The sequence below is a fragment of the Monodelphis domestica genome, chromosome 6 (genome assembly GCF_027887165.1).
Source record: "Monodelphis domestica isolate mMonDom1 chromosome 6, mMonDom1.pri, whole genome shotgun sequence".
NCBI lineage: Eukaryota > Metazoa > Chordata > Mammalia > Didelphimorphia > Didelphidae > Monodelphis > Monodelphis domestica.
The window spans coordinates 69,235,813-69,258,698 of NC_077232.1; the positions used below are offsets into that span (position 1 = coordinate 69,235,813).

General features: G+C 38.7%; 1 protein-coding gene across 1 annotated transcript; it reads right to left on the bottom strand.

Moving 5' to 3' along the window:
• Positions 1-7,940: 7,940 nt before the first annotated feature.
• LOC130455220 (ATP-binding cassette sub-family F member 1-like) lies at positions 7,941-19,111 on the bottom strand. Its single transcript, XM_056803792.1, has 4 exons — positions 19,027-19,111; positions 18,350-18,428; positions 8,720-8,766; positions 7,941-8,461 (listed from the first exon to the last, which is right to left on the bottom strand). The coding sequence occupies exons 1-4, from the start codon at positions 19,109-19,111 to the stop codon at positions 7,941-7,943; spliced, it is 732 nt and encodes a 243-aa protein (XP_056659770.1).
• Positions 19,112-22,886: the final 3,775 nt, after the last annotated feature.

A 22,886-nucleotide genomic window follows, 5' to 3' on the forward strand; every position in this document is an offset into this window, starting at 1 on the left:
TTCATACATATCCAAGTAGTCCCTCAACAAACCTCCAGACCTAGAAAAAGACTAACAAGTCAAAAATAGAGGAGGACCCAGTGACATAAATACACTGGTAGTTGGCATTCCTCTACTAATCTAAAGAATTCTCTTCCTTGGCTGCCTCTCCCCAGTTCCCTGGTATCCATAGCCATAGCACATTAAAGTAAACCTTCAGTTTTTTTTTTTACTAAAAACAAATCTACGATTTCCAATGCTGAATCTGAAAAAAAAAAACTCATTTTTTTCATTTCTGCCCCCTTTTACATATTAGTATTCTTCTGAGGCTTTCATCTCTTCTCTCATCAAAACCTCTGTGGCTCATATTATAACTATATATTCTTTCCAGTTAGTATTGGCCCAACCACTGGCATTGCTCAGGTACAAACTTGTAACTTTATTTTCCCTCAATTCCTCACCATACAGACATTTGTCTTTTTCAGAGAAGAGATTGTGTTTGTATAGAACAGTAGCCCAACCTCAGTCACCTTCCTCAAGCTAGGGAACAGAGCACCATACCACATGAATGTATTAATATGTTGATGCCATCAACAACTCCTGAATCACCATAGTTTTGACTTGGATTATCCAATCTAGATCTTCTCCATGAAGAGTTTCTGGTGGGAAAATTCTCTCACACAAGACATTGCACATGCAGTGGATATTAAAGTCTTATAGAAGTGTCTGGAGCACACAAAATTAAGTGATTTGCCTGGAGTCAAAGAGTCTGTGGTTTCAGAGACAGAACATGAACTGGAGTCTTCTCAGTTTAGGAGTCACCTCTTTCTCCCTTCCACCACACTGCTATTCCTCCTGGTAAATTTAAGGTGTGTTTATCAAGATTATCTTTGTACATTTCTTAGGCAATACTAGTTTCAAATGGAAATCTGCCTTCCATTCACACTAAATTTGGGGGACAGACAGCTATAGAGAACTCATTACTGCCTAGATTCTTTACTTTGATCAACCTGCTTCATGAACCTTGCAGAATCTAAAAAAAAAAACAATTTTGGCTCTTTACACAGAGGATCAAAGAGAAGAGGAAGATGATCATGGTAGACTTCATTACATTTCATGGACTGACTTTTAGGAAGTATATGATCAGAGAAAACAATGAAGGCTCATCACTTCCCTTTTGAGATATACCTTAAGACCAATGAGCCTACTCCCTCATTTTCTTTTGTTTTCATTTGCATTACAATTATTTCATATCTGAAAGGTCCAGAAGCCTCTTATGGAAAAATCTCTCTTCACCCACCACCCAATTTTACCCACATTCCATGAGCTTTGAGGCAGAGACCTCTTTCTTTTCATTTACTGAAGTCATTGCTGAGAACATTTTAGGTATTGGCCCTCATACACTCCATTAGGCTCACTGAATCATTTCACATGTCTTTTGTTGAGTCATTTCTTCTGCTGATACTAAGGAATCATGGAGACATGGTTCCACCCCATAAAAATTTTTAGAATTGAATTTACAAAAAAAGATCCATCAAGAATAGAGGAGGAAGATGTCTCATTGAGATTTGAGCTCACCTGTATGTTCTCTCTGTACCTCAATACCTACGGAAGTTGAGAGGTAGTGCAGATTTTCAGGGCAGGGAAAACTGTATTCATTCCAACCCACCATCCAAAGGAATAAATGAGAAACCAACTTGGCAAATATGCAGCATGATTTTATAAATCCCTATACAAGTATTTGCCCCAAGCTGATGGCAGAAATAATTTTGAATGATCACCTTTCCCCAACTGCATGGCCCAAAACCAGATTCTTGGCCTTCTTTCCTATTTGCATGTTTTCCTCAAATTCTAGTTTCCTAATTTTAATTAAATTAAATTTAAATTAAATTTAAATTAAATTTTAATTAAACTTGCATTAGATTCCTATCAAATAAATAAATATCAGTAAAATATTATCCAAATTCTATCACATATCAATGCCAATAAAATATTAGACAACACAATTCTTTCTAAGAATTCATCTGTTTAATTGCAGTGATTGTGGTATAATTTTTAACCCACTGTGGGGAAGGGCCAAGTCTAGTTATTTATCCTCCAAAGGAAGAAGAATTTCATGACCTAAAAGTCAATATTTTAAAATCTCTGTTTGTGGATGATTTCTTTTAAGAACTCAGCCTCCACACTCTGAGCCTATAACCAAACACACATGCAGAACTTGATTTCCCATTCTCTAGGCCAACTGGGTGCACTCATTGTTCCACAGGATATGCCCACAATCACCAATGCAGTTTTTGATCATCATGTTATTGTGTATGGGAGAATTTGAAATAAAAGGCAGGTAAATGCTATCACATAAATAATGTTTAGTATTACTGTAGGCACTCCATAACATTGTACATTGAGTGGAGGAAGCCTATACTTTAAGTGGTATATTATCTTAGCTTTTGGAGTGGTGAATGATTAGAGAACAAAGAGAATAACAAAGAGTAGTTTGCTGTGAGAATGATCTATCTTGTAAATCCAATAGAAAGGCATGAGGAAGCAAATGTCAGGACAGAGGAGAATTAATTCATTATATGTCTTAACAATGCATTTCTATGTTCATGTTGTTATAACATTTACATGAAATATACATTTTATTTTATAACAGATAATCCCTTTTCTCTGGAATCATATGTGATTTAGGTACTGTAGGACTTAAATTAATTTCCAACACTCTAAGAATTATATTTTTGTTTATTAATAATTACTTGAAGTAGAAGGAATAAAAAGGAAATAGAAGTTAAGAAAACCTAATTATTTAACAAAATTAAGACCACATGACTAAGTTCTCCTTGCCTGTTTAAAAACTCCACTTCTGGGGGCAGCTGGGTAGCACAGTGGATTGAGAACCAGTCCTAGAGACGGGAGGTCCTAGGTTCAAATCTGGCTTCAGCCACTTCCCAGCTGTGTGACCCTGGGCAAGTCACTTGACCCCCATTGCCTAGCCCTTACCACTCTTCTGCCTTGGAGCCAATACACAGTATTGACTCCAAGACGGAAGGTAAGGGTTTAAAAAAAAAAAAACTCCACTTCACCAAAGCCCCAACAGGAAGATAAAAGAGCAAGAGGAGGTGCTACACCAAAATTATATCCTCCCTATCTCAGTAGTTTTTACTGTAACAGATTCCAATTATACAATGTCCCCTGAGGAGAGTGTTGACAACCACACAGATCACCCAAGTATACATGACTGAGTTAGGAGGTATGTGAATCAATCGTAAAAAAGGAAATCAAAAACATTTTAAAAAATAGAAGAAAAAAATCAAAATTAAATGGTACATAAAAATTCTGGGTAAGCAAGAGAGAGAGTAAGCCCATAACGGGTCCTTGAATCAGGGGTCAATAAAGTGATTTATGTCCCACAAGCCTGTAGGACCATTGCAGCAATATGCACATACTCAATCATCAGCCAGGACTACAGAAAATTGCCAAACTTACGAAAGACAGAAAAGAGACTGGATTTTTATAGCATATGGGAATCAGCATTTCTATATATCTCCAACACAGCTCAGTAGCAAGAACTAGAAAGAGAAATCCCATTCAAAATCACCTTAAACAAAACAAAATACCCAGGAATCTATCTCCCAAGACAAACAAAGTAACTATATGAACACAACTACAAAACACTCTCCACACAACTAAAACTAGACTTGAACAATTGGAAAAACATTAACTGCTCATGGGTAGGACAAGCCAATATAATAAAAATGACCATCCTACCCAAACCCATCTATCTATTTAGTGCCATACCCATGGAACTTCCAAAAATTTTTTTTACTGATTTAGAAAAAACCATAACAAAGTTCATTTGGAATAACAAAGGATCAAGGATATCCAGGGAAATAATGAAAAAAATGCAAAGGAAGGGGGCCTTGCAGTCCCAGATCTCAGACTATATTATAAAGCAGCGGTCACCAAAACAATCTGGTACCGGCTAAGAGACAGAAAGGAGGATCGGTGGAATAGACTCAGGATAAGTGACCTCAGCAAGACAGTATATGACAAACCCAAAGATCCCAGCTTTTGGGACAAAAATCCACTATTTCATAAAAACTGCTGGGAAAATTGGAGGACAGTGTGGGAAAGATTAGGTTTAGATCAACACCTCACACCCTACACCAAGATAAATTCAAAATGGGTGAATGACTTGAACATAAAGAAGGAAACTATAAGAAAATTAGGCGAACACAGAATAGTACACATGTCAGACCTTTGGGAAGGGAAAGACTTCAAAACCAAACAAGACTTAGAAAGGGTTACAAAATGCAAAACAAATAATCTGGAATACATCAAATTAAAAAGTTTTTGTACAAACAAAACCAACGTAACTAAAATCAGAAGGGAAGCAACAAATTGGGAAACAATCTTCATAAAAACCTCTAACAAAGGTTTAATTACTCAAATTTACAAAGAGCTAAATCAATTGTACAAAAAATCAAGCCATTCTCCAATTGATAAATGGGCAAGGGACATGAACAGGCAGTTCTCAGCCAAAGAAATCAAAACTATTAATAAGCACATGAAAAAATGCTCTACAACTCTTATAATCAGAGAGATGCAAATCAAAACAACTCTAAGGTATCACTTCACACCTAGCAGATTGGCTAACATGATAGCAAAGGAAAGTAATGAATGCTGGAGGGGATGTGGCAAAGTAGGGACACTAATTCATTGCTGGTGGAGTTGTGAATTGATCCAACCATTCTGGAGGGCAATTTGGAACTATGCCCAAAGGGTGATAAATGACTGTCTGCCCTTTGATCCAGCTATAGCACTGCTGGGTTTGTACCCCAAAGAGATCATAAGGAAAAAGACTTGTACAAGAATATTCATAACTGCACTCTTTGTGGTAGCCAAAAATTGGAAAACGAGGGGATGAACACAACTACAAAACACTCTCCACACAACTAAAACTAAACTAAAACAATTGGGGAATGACTGAACAAATTGTGGTATATGTTGGTGATGGAATACTATTGTGCTAAAAGGAATAATAAAGTGGAGGAATTCCATGGAGACTGGAACAACCTCCAAGAAGTGATGCAGAGCGAAAGGAGCAGAACCAGGAAATCATTATACACAGAGACTGATACACTGTGGTACAATCAAAGGTAATGGACTTCTCCATTAGTATCAATGCAATGTCCCTGAACAATCTGCAGGGATCTAAAAAATACTACCCACAAGCAGAGGATAAACTGTGGGAGTAAAAACAACGAGGAAAAGCAACTGCCTGATTACAGGGGTGGAGGTGATAGGACTGAGGAGAGACTCTAAATGAACCCTCTAATGCAAATACCAACAACATGGAAATGGGTTAGAAACAGGAACACATGTGATAACCAGTGGAATCGTACATCGGCTATGGGAGAGAGAAAGGGGGGGGGGGGGGAGGAAAAGAAAATGATCTTTGTTTCCAGTGAATAATGTTTGGAAATGACCAAATAAAATAATGTTAAAAAAAATCTAAAAGCAGCAGGACTGGGGAAGGTATTTACATACAAATCCCCTTTCCCTTAGGGAACAAACAACCCAATTAGGCAACCCTCACTGACAATACTGCCTAGATTACTCTTAATTAACAGTGAGAGAAACCTGGAGAAAGTTTTGGCCTTGTCCTGCTCCCCACATGTCTCTAGTTTTAAAATTAAGTGACGAGTGAAAAAAAAAAAAACTTGTGGGGCCCGCTAAGAAAATAACTACCCAAAAAAAAAAAAATATATATATATATAAGTAAATACTACATTCTATGACATTTGTATGGCTGTTGAAAAATTAGGGACACTAAAGATTTCAGAATATGTCCAATTTCTTATGTTATTAGGTAATTTCCTTTTTATACTCCTAAATACTGTGATGAGAAATGCTAACTTGAAAAATTCTGAAGCTAAAATGTAGAAAAACATGCAAAAATTTGAAGGTAAAATGCAGGAAAACATGAAAAACCAATTGAATAGTTTAAAATGCTTCTTACAGGATCAATTGGCAAATACTGACCCCACCAAAAACATGTCTGAGCCTGACAAATCTGTTTCTGAACCTCTAAATGAGGAAATTCCCTCCCCCAAAATGGAGATGGAAAACACCTCTCCTATAGCTCAGCTAACAGACTGGTTCTCTCATGGTCTGCAAATCTTGGCTTAACTTAATCCCCAAGACCCTTCTCCTGAAACCCAAACTTCTGAAATCCCAGTTCCTCCTGTTCCTTCTCCTACCCAAAAACCAATTCCAGCCACAAGGAAATGTCCTCCTACAAAAAACCAATTCTAGCCCCAAGGAAATCTCATCCTTGTAAAGAAACTCGTTCTAGGGGGCAGCTGGGTAGCTCAGTGGATTGAGAGCTAGCCCTAGAGACAGGAGGTCCTAGGTTCAAATCTGGCCTCAGATACTTCCCAGCTGTGTGACCCTGGGCAAGTCACTTGACCCCCATTGCCTACCCTTACCACTCTTCTGCCTTGGAGCCAATACACAGTATTGACTCCAAGATGGAAGGTAAGGGTTTAAAAAAAAAAAAAGAAACTCGTTCTAGTCAAACTGACCCACAGGTACCAAATTCAACTAGAGGCCTTTTTCCTCTAAGAGAAGTACCTGAAATAGGATGCAATGTGGATGTGGTGAATCTAAGGCACAATATACCACAATATACCACATATACCCCAAGAAATAAATGAATTCACATGAAATATTCCCACATATGAACAAGATCCTTTTCTAGTAACAAAAAAGATGACAGACATATTTTTTCAGTATAATCCATCTTACAAAGATGTTGAAAACTTGCTACAGGCTTTTTTAACTGAACGTGAGAAAAATAAAATAATTTCTCATGTCAATTAAACCCGGGGATGCAATGCAGCATACTGGCCATCTCAGGATCAACTCTGAGGATTATTTACAACTATACCATTGTAGGGAGGCCATCTTAACAGCCATAAGAGAGTGTGCAGACAGTACAGATAAGTGGACAGAATTTGAAAGAATTAAGCAAAATGAGGAAGAGACACCCTCCAGATTCATGGACAGAATAATTGAGTTTGGGGATCGATACCTGGATTTTGACCTTTCTAAAGAAAATTGCATAAAACAAATTAGGAGGCACTTTGTCAGTAACTCTTGCAAAGTGATTAGGGATTTTTTTTTGGCAATTCACTCTCCTTTATTCCATCCCCTGGCACACAGAGGGACAAGGTTCAGCAGCATCCCTTCCCTGCCCCCTAATCCACAAATACAAAGAGATCGTAGACACCAGCAGCAAACAGGCTCCATCCCCTCTAAAGACCATGATCCCCACTGAATAGGCATCTGGTGTGACCTCCTCCACCTCTGCAATGCAGCTGGAGGTTCCTGTCAGGTTCCTAGGGCCTCTTGGAGCCAATTAGGCCAAAAAAATAAAACAGGATCACTCCTCAAAGTAGTGCTGACAGGTGGACCCAAGGCTCTATGCCCATAACCTGGGTCCCTATAAACTGTGACTGCAAGAAGGGGCAGAGCATCAGAGACACAGCACGGTCGGAGAAGGGTGGCTCAAACTCCACTGCACAGCCGCTGTGCTGCATCTGGTGAAGTGGTGGTGCAAAGCTTATTCAAATCAGAGGATCTGTCAGATGAACCATTATCTATACTGTCAATGTTCAATGATGCATTGTGGTAGCCATAGTTTCTCCACCTACACTGCAAGATATCAAAGCCAAAGCCAGTATTTCCATCTGATCTGTGCATCAATTAAAGTGATGGTCTTCTTGGCACACCAGGCAAAGCCCCACCTGCAGATGTCTCAGTGGTCTTGCATTGGTTGATGATGAGCCCTTTTTTGCAAGTAGTGGTAGTGGTGGTGGTGGTGGGAGGGGAGGGGGAAGGAGGAGGGACCTCCAGGCCACATAGGCTGATTAGCTAGAATGGCATTCAGGAGGAAAACCTCACTCCCGAGGTCGATTGACCATGACCTCACCCAGGGCCTCCAGCACCTCCCTCTTATAGTCTTCGAAGTCTCCATCAATCTGGCTAACACGCTGCTCTTCTACCACCCAAAGCTGGCAGTTGGTTTCTGTGATTAGCCAAGCATCATGACTGACGACAATTACAGCACCCTTGTATTCATTGATAGCTTCTCCCAAAGCGTCAATAGACTCTATATCCAAGTTGTTGGTTGGTTCATCCAGTATGAGGACATCTGGCTCCCGACAGGCCAGCTCAGCAAACACTACTCGAGCTTTCTGTCCACCTGAGAGTTTGCAGATCTGGATGGTATGGGCATGGCTCTCCAGGCCAAATCGGCCCAGACACTTTCTGGCGTCCTGGTAAGGCATGTTGAAGCCCTGCTGAAGGTACTCGGTGGCAGTCTCTTCCATGCGTAGTTGCTCTGCATACTGCTGATTGAAGAAGCCAATTTTCAGACGGTGGTTTTTCCTCATCTCCCCTTGAGTTGGAGTCAGCTTTCCTGTGAGCAGAAGATTAGGGATTATTTTAGAACACATTGCACAAGATGTCTACAGATGGACCTTAAAGAATTGGGAAAAACTGCTTTATATGTTTCAAAGGGAAACAAAGAAAAGGAAGAAAAGACTAATGATTTCATGGAGAAAATTGAGAAACAATTTACATATTTAACAGACAGGATTGTTAAACTGGAAAGAGGGTATGATACTCAACCAATGGCACTTGCCCCTCTCCAAGAATCTAACTATCTATCCATTACCTGCCAGTTCTGTGAGAAGAAAGGCCACAGAACGATAGAGAATAGAACTTTGTTCAAGGTAATCAGAAGGAATATGCAGTTTAATAAAAACTTCAGAAATGATAATTATAGAAATAACTATAATAATAATAATAGAAACCACAACTTTAGGAATGATAACTATAGGAATAGATATTGGAAAAGTGATAACTCAAACCAAATGACTCCACAATATAACTTAAGTGGTGCTCATCCAAAAAATACTTGGGGTGCTAATGCACCTCAGGGGGTACCCCTCAGGGAGGTGCCCAAGGAACTTCCCAAATATTATGAAGGTGTCTGGGGTGGGGACTGGGGTACAGGAATCAGAGGATACAACCTTGATTTTCCAGACCCTGATGTCCTACTACCCATTGTCCCTATCCACTGCCCTACCATACTGATGAGCCCCATATTACCTTAAAGGTGGGTAATACCTATTATGATTGTCTTTTAGACACTGGAGCTTCCAGGTATATATTAAAGAGAACACCTGATTTATATTGCTATTCCATTGACTCAGAGAATGTAATGGGAGTGTCAGGGATACCCCCAAAGAGTTAAAAAGCTTTCCCCTAGAATGGTGCCTGTAGGACCCCTAGAAGTACAACATTCTTTCCTTTTGATGCCTGACTCCCCTTTAAATTTTCTGGGGAGGGAACTTCTTTGCAAACTCAGAGCCACAATAACTTGCTACCCAGATGGTTCCTTATCATTGGAAGTACCTGAGGAATCTTTGGGTGTGGTTGATTGAACTGCAGTTTGATTGAACATTTATTTGAATGTATACTCTGATGCCAAAAGGGTACTGCCCCCTAATTGGTTTTTGTCAATGAACCCAGCAAACATTGGTTTTGCTGTTTGTCTTTCTTCTATTCCCCTTACAATCATGTGAAGTTAAAAAAAAAAAGACTGGACACAGGTAATGGACATCAAGGGAACTCTGAACACTGGGAACTGGGGAGTGGATGCCAAGGCAGTTAGAAACTGAGATTAGGCATTCTTAGGGCGAAATATTTTGTGGGAAAGACTGAAAAGGTTAATTAGGGATATCCAAAATTGAAAAGTAGTAATTCTAAGCTAACAGCACTGAAGAGGAATAAAACACACAAGGATACTAGTTATAGAGTGTATATTGAGGGTGTGCTCCAAGACAATTACAGGGTATCAAAAGAGTTTTATACCAGACAATGAATAAAGAAGGTGGCAAATACCAAGGAGTCTGGACTTGGATTGGACAATATAGGGAACAGATTTGGGGAAGAATACACTGAGAATAAGGATTAAGGGTATTGGAATGTAAGAAATGGAAACTACAAACTATTGCCATTGAAAAGGGCAGAAACAAAAGCATTTGTGGGATGAAAGTGGATGAAGATAGGCATAATGAGAAAGGAATCTTAATCAGAAAATACAGTTCATGAACTATTTTCCTTTCCAGATTATATTGTGTTATTTTATTTTATTATATTTCTAGATTCCCCCATGATTTCTGATAATACACTTTGGAATCAGTCCTCTTGGATGACTTATAGAGAGGTACTTAGAATCACTACAAAACTAGGCTTGGGACACAGGGCTGTGTTATTAAGAAAAATTAACATGGGGTCTCTAAAAGGCCAGGAATGTGGTCACTCAGCTATCCAACCAGGTTTCATTCAAGAAGTCAGACCCAAGGTCAAAGAGCCACAGATCATTTGGCTTCAACATAAATGCAAAGAGATTAAGAAAGTTTATGTTCAGCACTGATGTTTATTAAATGCAAACATGTTAGCAGCTACACCTTGCACACATGCAATAGTGGGTTGGGGGAGCAAGGAAGAAGGGTTACTCCAGGAGAAGCTCACAAGCTATGTAGAGGAGTTATCAAGAAGCAAAGCCAACTTAGGAGTCGAGGTTCCTGCCATTTGTGTACTAAACAGATTAATGGAAGCATCGGCCCGCAGCATCATCTTTCTGGATGTTGCTTTTAAATGTGGAATCCCCATTATAACTGGAAGAGAGGAAGACATGTATTAGAGAAATCACCATTTCACATCTTTCCCAACCCCTCCCATTTCATTTACTGTAATACATAAAAGTGGAAGGAAGCCCTCTGAGAAGAGATCAAAAAAGGCCATGGACAATCACTGTTCATCACCACAGTCCCCAGACCCAGATCAGCATCTGACAAGTCAGGAGCAAGATACTAACAAGTGGCCTCAGAAATCATCTTACACGTTGGCTGTGCCAAACACAACAAAAGGGAGAATGCTATCTAAATCAATATACCTAGTCAATGGCATCTCAATCAAGTTAAGAAAGAACTCTTTCTTAACTTACTTAAAAGAACTATAAAATATGGTTTTAAAAAATCATGTATAGAAAAAATTAGAATTTCAAAAGTGCTTAATGAAAAAACAGGAAAAAAGAAGGCATAACAATACCAGACTTCATACTATGTTAAAAAGTAATGGTATTTTAAATTATTTCATACTATTTTCTAAAATAAAGATATTGATTCATGGAAAAGATTAGGCATACAAGAAGTAGGTTGACATAATAACATGATATTTGATAAATTTCAAATCCCAACAACTAGGGTAATGAATGGCTATTTGAAAAAACCTACTGGAATAGTCATGATGGAAGGGTTTGGAATTATAGGAACACTAATACATTGTTGTTGGAGCTGTGAAATGGTACAACAATTTTGGCTCCACCCTCTTACTTTCACCCTATGTATATCTACCTTTCTCATATGTATTTCTTATAGACAGCATATGGTAGGGTTTTGGACTCTAATCCACTCTGCTATTCGCTTGCTTTTTATGGGTGAGTTCATTCCATTCACATTCAGAGTTATGATTACTAGCTGTGTATTTCCCAGCATTTTGATTTCTGCTCCTTTACCTGCCTTTTCTTCTTTCACTATTTTCTTCTACACCAATGTTTGCTTTTGAACAGTCCCCCTTGTTCCCACCCTTATTTTACTTCCCTTTCTAATCCCCTCCCTATTTATCCCCCCCTTATTTTCCCTGTGGTCTTTCTAAAATTAACCCCCTGCTCCCTCCCTCTCTTGTACTGCTTCCCTCCCCACCAGACCATTTGTTACCCTTCTACTCCCCTATAGGATGCAAATCTATTCTCTGCCCCCAATGGATTGGATTGTTTTTCCCTCTCTGAGTCACTTTCAAAGCACGTAAAAGTTCAGTATTTCCTGTCTCTGACCTCTTTACCCTTCCAGTGTATTGATGTTCTCCCCCCTCCCACCATGAGAGTCCAGAAGGAGGGTTCCCCGCTTCTGTCCTGTTGTTCAGATTGAATTTCGGTGCCCTAGGAGCATTCAGTCTGTATCAGTAAGGAAGGGTCTTCCACAAGGTCTGAACTTTTGCTGCTTGCTAAGCTGCCATCTTGACTCCCGGTACAACAATTTTGGAAAGAAAATTGAAATTATGAAAATAAGGTGATTAAAATGTCTAGACCCTATGAACCATAGAGTCCATTACTGGACTTATAACCCAAGGAAGTTATCAATAAAAAGAAGTATTCAGATACACTAAATATTTGTGCTATTCATTAATTCTGTAAACATTTACTAAGTGCCTGGAATGTGCTAGGCACTGTGCTAAGCTCTGGGAATATAAATAGAAGGGAAACATAGTCCCTTCTCCTTAAAGAACTTATAGTCTAATGAGGGAAATAACATGTAAACAAATATATACAAAGCAATCTACATACAGGATGAAAAGGAAATCATTAAAAGATGGAAACACTGGAATTAAGGGGAAATAAAGAAGGCATCCTATAGAAGACAAAATATTAGTTGGAACTTAAAGAAAACCAGGTAGATCAGAAGTCAGAGCAGAGAAGGGACAGTATTCCTGGCATGGAAGACAGTCAGAAAAAAAATACCCACAGTTGAGAGATAATATCTTGTTCATGGATCAGCCAAGAGGCTACTGCCACTGGCTCAAAGAGAATGTGTTGTGCAGTAAAGTGTAAGAAAAATCCTGGAAAGGTAGAAGCAAGCTAGGTAAAGGAGGGATTAGTATATTAAACAGAGTATTATTTCATTCAATCTAAGAGGCAACAGAAAACCATTGGAATTTATTGAGTAGGGTGGAGATGTGATGAGACTTGCATTTTAGGAACTTCACTTTAGGGGTTAAATGGACATTAAAGGGATAAACTTTACCCATTAATCAGGGTATGAGGGGATGAAGGACTGCTCTAGAAGAATGGCAGTGTCATAGAACAGAAGGAAACATAATTAGGATGTGTTGCAGAAGCCAAAATGCAAAGGATTAAGAAAAATGGGAAGCATTTGTTGTAGGTGGCCTTTTCAAGGATTTTAGCAGCAAAGGGCAGAAGACATATAGGGCAATAGTAACATTAGTAGGCCTCAGCAACATTTTAAATGTGGGACATGAAAGATAGTGTGGAATCCAGGATGAATCCTTGGTCAAGTGCTTCAGAGATGGGGAGGAGGGTATTTCCCTCTACAATAATAGGGAATTCAGGAGGGAGGGAAGATTTAGGGGAAAAGATGTGAATTCTTTTTCACATATATTGAGTTTTGAGATGTCTCCTGGACATCCAGTTTGAGATGTCTGAAAGACATTGGGATAATAGATTGAAGGTCAGCAGAGAGAATGAGGCAAGAAAGATAGATCTGAAAATCATCAATATAGAGAAGGTAATTAAACCCATGAGAGCAAATGAGATCACCAAGTGAAATAGTAGAGAGGGAAGAACAGAAGACCCAGGATAAAACACTGAGGTATTCCTACAATTAGAGGGAAAATCTGTATCTGGAGGAGGATTCAACAAGGAGACAGAGGAGTGGTGAGACTCACAAAGAAAAAAAAACTGTCAAAGTGAAGAGAGGGATTAAAAATGTCAAAAGCTGCAGTCAGAGAGAATGAGAACTTGAAAACGGCCCCTGGATTAGGTAGTCACTAGATCAGTACCTTGGAGAGAGTCTTATCAGTGGGAAGATAAGGACAGAAGCCAAAATGCAAAACGTTAAGAAAAAGTGGAGGCATGTATTAAGGATGGCCTTTTCAAGGAGTTTAGCTGCAAATGGCAGAAGAGATGTAGGACAACAGTTCAGAGGGATGAATGGATCAAGTGGTGAGGTAGTTTTTTTTTCAGGATTGGACAGCCATGGGCATGTTTTTAGACCAAAGGGAAAAAGCAAGTAGAGACTAAAAATAAGTGAAAGAACGGGGATATCAGAAGGGGATAGTCTGTTTAAGGAGACAGGATGGAATGGGATCATGTGAACAGGTAGAGAGGTTAGGCTTGATAAGGCATAAGGTCTCTTCATCATGTGAGACAAAAGTGAAGGAGGAGAGAGTAGCAGGAGGCATTTGAGTGATAATAGATAAGGAAAAGAAAGGAAGAAGGAGTTCATGGCAAACAGCTCCAGTTTTTTTCTATAAAATATGAGGCAAGTGTCTCCATTTAGAAATTAGAGGAAATGGGATTTATGAGAGGACTGAGGAAGGATGAAAAGATTTTAAAAGGCACTGTATTAAGTTGGCTATCAAGAAGAAAATATAATAAGATTGCCTAGCGTTTGCCTAGCATCAGTGAAGGCCCAGTTGAAGTAACATAACCTCAATTAGTAATGAACCTAGTCATAAGGGCTGCATGATTTCCTCCATCTTTGTTCAGCAAAACACATATAGGCAAAAAATGAAAAAATTGGCAGGAATGATACAAGGCTGAGGCTTCACCCAATAGAATCTGCAACATAATATGGTTGCTAAGAATTCATGAGAGAAGAAGGCAGTGGAGTTGAATTAGATCACCAAGGAGTCATGATGGGGAGCAGAGAAGGAAAAGCAACTAGTGAAAAGGAGATGGCCTGGAAGAGATAAAAGACCACAGGGGATTCATGTTAATGGTGGGAATAAAGAATAGAGTTATATAAGAGAAAGTAGATGGAGAATTGAAAAATCAACAGATTGTGGTCAGATAATATGATTTTAGAATTCTTGGACATGATGGTTGTATATCTGTAACTGATGACAAGATCAAAGGAATGACCATCTTTTGTGTGTTGCTGAAGTAGGGGGACGACTAGGTCATAAGAAGTGAGTAGGTGCAGAAAGTGAATGGTTGGGGTACTTGAAGGCAAATCAGTATGTATGACAAATTCCCCTAGTATGGGAGCAAAAGATGAGGAGAGAAAAATTATAAGCCAGCTATTGAACTCATTGAGAAAAGAAGGGAAGTGACCAAGGAGAACCAATGGAACCACCACCAGGGTTTTGATTGGGTGGTAGATGTGAATATCATGAAACTCAAAGGAAGAAAGGAGACTGAGGAAAGAATAAAGGGGAGAACATAGAAGTGGCAATAAGGAGTAAGAGTATTCTAACTCCCTAGCCTTGACCAGTGAACTGAGGAAAATGAGAGAAAGTACAGTCAATACTGGAGGCAACTGGAGTTAGGAAGACCTGAGTTAAAATCTAGCCTCAGCTGTGTGACTCTAGGCAAATAGCTTAACCACTGCTTGTGTTAGAGGCATTTAGGCACTCAGTGATTAGAGCACTGGGCCTAGAGTCAGGGAGACCTGACTCACTAGCTATGTGACTCCCTCATTTAACCTCTATTTACCTTAATCCACTGAAGAAGAAAATGACAATCCACTCTGGTAGCTTTGCCAAGAAAACCCTTACAAAGAAACTTACAAAGAGTCAGACATGACTAAAAAACAACAATAAAGCAGTCTCTACTGGAAAGGGCAATCAGGAAAGCTGTGTCATCAGAAGAAAGTCAGGTTTCAGTAAATATTAATGGGTTGAAAGTGTAGGAAAGGAATAGGTTTACAATGAAGGGAAGTTTGTTGCTTATGTAGCAGGCATTCCAGGGGGCACAGTGGAAGGATTGAGTAGGGTTAAGATAAAACACTGAGATGGGAGGATTAACAAGACTTTTTGTGACAGCTAAAAATTAGAATCAAAGTGAATGCCTACCAGTTGGGAAATAGCAAAACAAATTGTGGCTTAAATGCAAATGACTGTAATAGAATGTTACTGTGCAGTAAGAAATGGTCTGTATGATGAATATAGAGAAGCATGGTATGATCTATATGAACTGATGAAGAGTGAAGTAAGCAGAGGCAAGAAGGTGATATCTACAACTACAATGAAAATAAAGAGAATAACTACACACCAAAAAATATCAAAAGTAAACATAGCAAAAAAATATAAAGAACAAGCAGAGAAGGGTGGCAGCTAACTTGCTCAGTGGATTAAGAGTCAGGCCTAGAGACAGGATGTCCTGGATTCAAATCTGGCCTTGGATACATTCTATCTATGTGACCTTGAGCAAGTCCCTTAAACCCCAATTACCTAGCCTTTACCACTCTTTCCCCTCCCCTTTGCAACTGATATTCATTCTAAAATAGAAGATAAGGGTCTAAAAAAAAAAGACTGAGTAGAACTTGAATGAATATAGAAGAGAGGATATTCCCAACCCTTGGTAGAAGTAGGAAGTTCACAGGTATTACACACTGACCATGTTTTGGGTCTTCATTGATTTACCAATTAATTTGATAGTCTTTATCTCCTCTAAAAAGTACTATTTGCTCTTTGGGATGACTCTTAGGGAGGGGACAAAAGAATATTGGGATAACTATGATAATGTTCGGAAAACATGACATCAATAAAAACTTATAGAGGAAGGAAGGGAGGGAGGTAAGGAGAGAAGAAAGGAAGAACAAACCTCCTTGGAAATATAAAAAGCAATATAGCATGAAATTCGGTTTAGATGAACATTTCACACCATATAAGCTCCAAATGGATGTCACCCAAATACAAAAAGATTATATAATTAAGAGAAGAGAAGGGAGAACATTCCATACCAGCTGATAAGGGATGAGTTCTAACCAGTAGAGAAGATAAAAAGAAAATATATTCTATTGATTACAGAAAATGTAAAAGCTAAAATCAATTCAATTAAAATAGAGAAAGCTGAGAAAAAAAATCTTTACTATAAATTGCTCTGATAAAGGTCAACTAACCAATTTATATATAGAACTGATGCAATTTTATAGAAACAAGAAACTTCCTTAATAGATAAATTGTCAAAGGAAATGTAATGATGGGGCAGGGAAGATTTGGGACTCTGAAATGAGGACTGAAAAAGAAGCAGTGGCAGTTGAGGAGCAAAGACTTCTGGAAGGAAAAAATGAACCAGGAGAAAGTTGTAGGGAGCCTCAGGGGTTCTGTTCTGGTGTAGGGCCTGACAGGACCAATTGTGGAGAGCTAAGGATTCACCAAAGCCACCTGAGAAGATCCAGTTCTTAATTTCAACCCTACAATTGATCTTTCCTCAATTTGATTCCTCCCACCACCACCTCCCAACAGAGAAGAAGGTATCTCAAACACCAAAAAGGAGGAGCTGTGGACTTTCAGGGAGAGAGCTCTGCTCCCTGAGATTCCAGCCTCCTAGCCCCTGTCCCCTTGTAGTTGCTTCAGCCATTTAGTTACATAAATAATAGTGGGGTTTAATTACTTTAGAAAGGGCCAAAGAAGCTTTAGGTAGAAAATATTAGGGTGACCTCTCACCATCTTCCTTCACCCAACTTACCTGAATTCCTTTATTAAATATTATAAGCAGTCAGATCCTTGCCAAGCCTCCCAATACAAGATAAAAGGGAAGGAGCTTAGCTAATGTAGGTATGGCTGCTGTCTCTCCCTCTTCCTGTGATAACAGACTGTCAGTTATCACACTGTACCCCTTGAGGAAATGACTGAAGAGATATGATGGCAATCTCCCCTGTCAGTTCCACTTGTAGATGTCTTCGAGGCCTCTTCCTCAGAAAAGGATCAGTAAGGGGTCCTGTCATAGAGGGAATGGCCTCAGGTACTCTTATTGAGATATAACCCTAGTTCTAGAAGTATCCCCTTTTATCTTGTATCATATCTGAACAAGTTCTCAAAATAAGAAAGACAAAGTTAAAAAATATATTAGGAAAAGATTCTAAATCACTAAGGATGAGAAAAATATACATGTAAATAATTCTAAGATTCCACCTCACCTTCACCATAATGACAAAGATGGTAAAAAAAAGAAAATGACAAGTCAGAAGTATAAAAGGAAAACCATACTAATTGATGGAATTAGGAAAAGAAAGGAAACTAAATGAAATGAAACAAAATGAAAGGAAAGGAAAGGAAAGTACATCAGGATTTTTTTTAAACTAGTCACTGAAAATCAGAATAGTTTGGGAACAAAGAATGAATGTATTATATACTTTTTTAAATTGTATGCAGTTTCTGTGTAGTTCTATTTTACTATTCATTCTGATTGGAAATGTTCAAGTGTGTTGCTATCAAATTCAGGAAAATAAAAAAATGAAAAGGAGAAATTCTCCCTTAGATATTCTTGTCATTTAGGAAATGGATACAGTATTAGTACTAACAACATACCAAATCTTACTTCTCTTTGTCGGACTAACAAACTGAAGGTCCTGCCTGGGATCTGGCAATAGCCACTTTTGGAAGTACACAGACAAGTTTTATCTGTATTATCCATAGTAAACATTCTCAATTTGAAGGGATGCCAAAATAACCCAGATTTGCTCCACTGTTAGAAACATGACCAAATTCATACCCGGTTGCATCATTTCCACCAGGAGGTAAATCATTAACAGAATCCACCTCACAGATAAACGAACACACTTCCTTAACACCTAAAAAAAAGAAGAGACATGACAGAGGAATTCTGAGGCACAAGCAAGGCTCCAATAGCACTGACCTGGCTCTTTAGGGGAATTAAGCTTCTTCCCTGACTTAAAGATGTTTCCTTATGAATGGCGTGGAAGCATCCCCCAGACCACTGACTCCCAATAGAAATGGAACATCAAAATGAACCTTTAAAAATAGGGATTCCTTCCCTGTTCAACTTTTAAACATTAGATTCTCTCATCACAATTTGTGTGACCATTTAACCCCTTACTAATATTGCTCCTTTTCTGTCAAAAAGGAATAAGGATAAAAAAAAAATCTGTCCTAACACAACAGTGTCTCCTATTTCACATCCTGAGTGATTCAACACCATAGGAGAACACTATTAATTTCCAGTAGTAGTCAGAGACTTCAGGGGCAGGATTTCATACCAGCATCATCCCATTTGGGGTCCTTCTGCCTTAAAGATGTATTCCCTTCTAGGGAAAGTGACCTTCCTTCTCTCAATATTCATATGTTTTTGCAAAACAACATAGTTGATTTTTGTGCAAGTAGAAGGTATAGACAGGTGTACTAAGGTCTTACTAGTCAATATATCCTTACCTTCACCAAACCACTTTCTAGCTTCATTCTGACTGTTGACAGTCAAGACAAAGGAAAGGAGGAAGAGGCTTATGATGGTCTTCATTGTGAAGATCAAACTGAAATACAGAGAAGAGAAGCTCAAGAAGTCAGACCAATACTCATAAATGTCTTCCTTACTTCACTACTTTGGTATTTGATCATTTCATATCTACATTTTATTTTGTTATAACCTGAACTATCTCATGTGAAAGCTAGAAAAATTGTTAGATGAGAATGAAAAAAATTCAATTTCCCCTATCATCAGCTCTTGGGAAAAAATCAACAGGGTTCACTTAGCATGGGTACTCTGCTGAATCTCTCAGCAGGGAAACCATGGATATCACTAAACTCTTCTGACTTTTGCAATTAGTTATTTTTACTTACCAATGTAAATCAAGAAGATATATTATCCAATTATCCAGATTAACTTATAAAAATCATTATTAAGTGCCTATTGCAACAACAACAAATTTAAGGCATTCCTTGCTCTCAAGGAACATGTGTTCTACTAAGTCAGGTCTTACTTAGAGCTTAGTTGGTTAGACCTGAGTCACAAAAAGGAAATAATAGGCAAGAGGCCCTGTCCACAAGAACATTGTCAACTAGATATCATAAAGGCTCTCTGCAGCAATCAGAATGGAAAGAAATGCCTCAAAAAAAAAAACTTCACCTGCAGTATGTCCTCCTTTCTCTGTCAATGGAGAGGCTCAACTGTGAAGGCAATAGAGAGGAAGCTTATACTTATCCAAACTTTTCAATAATGGGAAAATAATGATTGAGTCTGTTAGCCAATCCTACTTGAGTTAACTTGGGGAATTCCCCCTTGAAAATTCTTCCTGGGTGATGATTGAAATAAGTGCCAAGAAACAGAGAATTTATCATTTTCATATATTGTTAAACACTCAATTCTGATTTCTTGGCAAGTTTTCCTATCTGAATGCTTTCTCATATTTTTATTGTCTTGGAACAAAAGGAAGAACCCCATGGGGTCAGGTTAGCACAGTTAACTAGTTAATTATGCACTTTGAATGTTGTGAATACATTGAAATCTCTCTAGTGCAACATTTCTCATTTCTTGGGGACTGAGTCCAATTGAAGGAACAGGTAAAATTTACTCAGTTAAAATTTATTTATTGTCTAATTTTCATTCTGTATGAGCCTTGATTCAGGCCATGCCTCTTGTATGGAAAGCTTCATCCCTTCAAACTTTGTAAAATATATCCTTCAAGATGCAAAATGGCGTCTCAATAAAGCTTTCTTTGATTGCCTCAGATTGTAAGTGCCATTTCTGTTCTTAAGTATTATTCTTAACTAGTATTATAGGTATGAGAGAGTTATAGCACTAGAGGAAAGTTTGCAAGGAAGAGTGGCATGAGACTAGCAGGAAAGAATTCTGGAATGTTGAAAAGAGGGTTGAGCTGGAAAAACTGAGAAGTTAGAGCCTCTCTTGGAGTTTGCTGACTGCAGGCATCTAGGGGGCTTTGCTGCCAAGCTATATGGTGGAAAGCCTTTACCTGTCCATTGCTCTTAAGACCTGTGATTCCTGAGGGAAAAGTTCCTTGAACTACAGCTAGCCTGACTCAACATCCTGTCAAGTGCAGCTGTTAGTGAATGAGATCTGAGTCCATCTGGACTTGGGATCATTCCCTGGGCCCTGCTAATCTTGCCACAGGCAATTACCCTTTTAGACTAAGGGGTGTTTTAGTTCAGAATTAGCTAGAGCGGGGACTGGGAATTTTAGGTTATTGAGGTGAGTAGTGTAGACCAACTCTGTGAAGAGACATCTAAATCCTGGAACTTTAGTTAGGAAAATTAGTAGCAGGGTTATCCTATTTTCCCCTTTCCACCTGTTCCTATGTAGCTAAAATACATTACTGTTACTGAGTGGTCTGTGTGTTGATCTCAGACCAGGCTCTGCCCTGGTTTGAGTTTCTATTGGCCTTCCAACCCACAGTTCACAACCTGATACTGGCCCAATACAATTCATCCTATCACATCCCCAATCCCACCTCCCTTTTACACTAGCATTGGGGTAAAGCAATATGTTTGGGGATATATGTCAGAGATAAATGTCAAGGATTCCCTCCTTATGAAGTTGAATGAAGAAACACATTTCAGCCTTTTTGCACTTAAGCCACTTCAACGGTGCTATATGCCAGCCTGATTAACAAATCCTGTGGTAGAGCCATGTCTCAGTGGGTGGGAAAGGATAAATAGAGAGTAGAAAGACATCTAAGAGACTTACTTTCACTTTCCCATGTCCCTTGGGGTTGCATAAGGTTCAGGGTACAAGACTGGGCAATTGCTGTACCTCATGTGTCCTTTTTGTGTTTCTATCCATATCTTTCATGGATTATGCAGGACAAAAGCACAGTCAGCAGAGTACATGTAAGGCAGGATTTAACAGTGATGTGACATTCTAAGGACTCATTCTGAGAAAGTATTATATCTCACTGTCACCAATGGAGTTCAGCCTCCCATAATCAGGGAAGACAATCCAGCAGTAATCATTCAATATAATGCTGTCTAAGGTCTGTGAAGGTATGGACCATGTCTTATACTTCTCTTAAGTTCCATAGCACCTATCACATTCCTGAGCATATATGAAGAAACTTAACAAACAGACGTACATGGAATATCTGAGTTAGAAAGGATCTCAAAAGCTTATTCTTGAACCTAGGACCAAGGTTTAAAGCAGACGTGTTCCACTCATGACCTGAAAAACTCCTGAGGGCTTCTGAATCAGATTGAAATATAATTGGCCTCAAACATTTCTTAGCTATGGGACCCTGGGCAAATCATTTAACCCCAATTGCCTGGGCCTTGACTCTTTTATGTCTTAGAATTGATCATAAGACAGAAGGAAAGAATTTTTAAAGGTAATTGGGAGATAAGGAAGGAAGGACCCTTCAGACCCAGAACATTGTAGAGGTGGGAGGTCCACAAGTATTATACATTGCATATTTTTCCAAATTTTTGATGTATTCATCAGCTGTGTTGGCTTTTTCCCCTCCAAAAAAGTACTATTTGTTATAGGAGGTGGCTTCTGAGAGGGAAAGCAGAAGGGCTACTTAGGTTAACTATGGTGATATCTAGGAAACAGAAGAGACCAATAAAAACTTATTTTTAAAAAACATAATGAGAAACTATTGCACAAAATAAGTAAAAATACAATACCACCTCAATAATGTTAATTTGTGGTTTTCTAAATCAAGATGAGGCTGACGGGATCCCATTTCTTACAGCAATGACACCAATGGCTCAGTTATACAAGTATAAATTCTAGGAACAAATGATATAGCTCTCTGAGAGAAAAGAGTTGTCAATCATAGCTATAGAGGACAAGGGTGGAGTAGAAAAAATGAGAACTGACATTACAGAAAGTAACTTCCAGACTTGGTGGTCAAAGGGACCATCTGGGACTATATTGTAAAAAGTCAAGAACATGTCTATTCAGTCTTCTAGATGATAACTCTTCCTGCTTCAAGATGGCAATCACATCCCTTCCCAAGGAGTCTTTGCTCTAAGATAAACATCTCCAGTTTCTTCAACAAATTCCCATAATGTATACAATACCACAAGTGCCATTGTTCTATAGACACTCTCATCTACCAGTGTCATTTCTCAATGTGGTACCCAAAACTGAACACAGTATTCCATATATCTGTACAGTCCAGAATGTCTTGGGACTATAATATTTCCAGTACAGGACACTCAAAATCTCAAATATTTCTCAATTTTGATATTTATTCCCACACTACACATTGTAACTCATTCATGCCTGTCTGTACACCCTGTGGGAATCTTGACTATATTTTGAGAATATTTTCCAATATGCT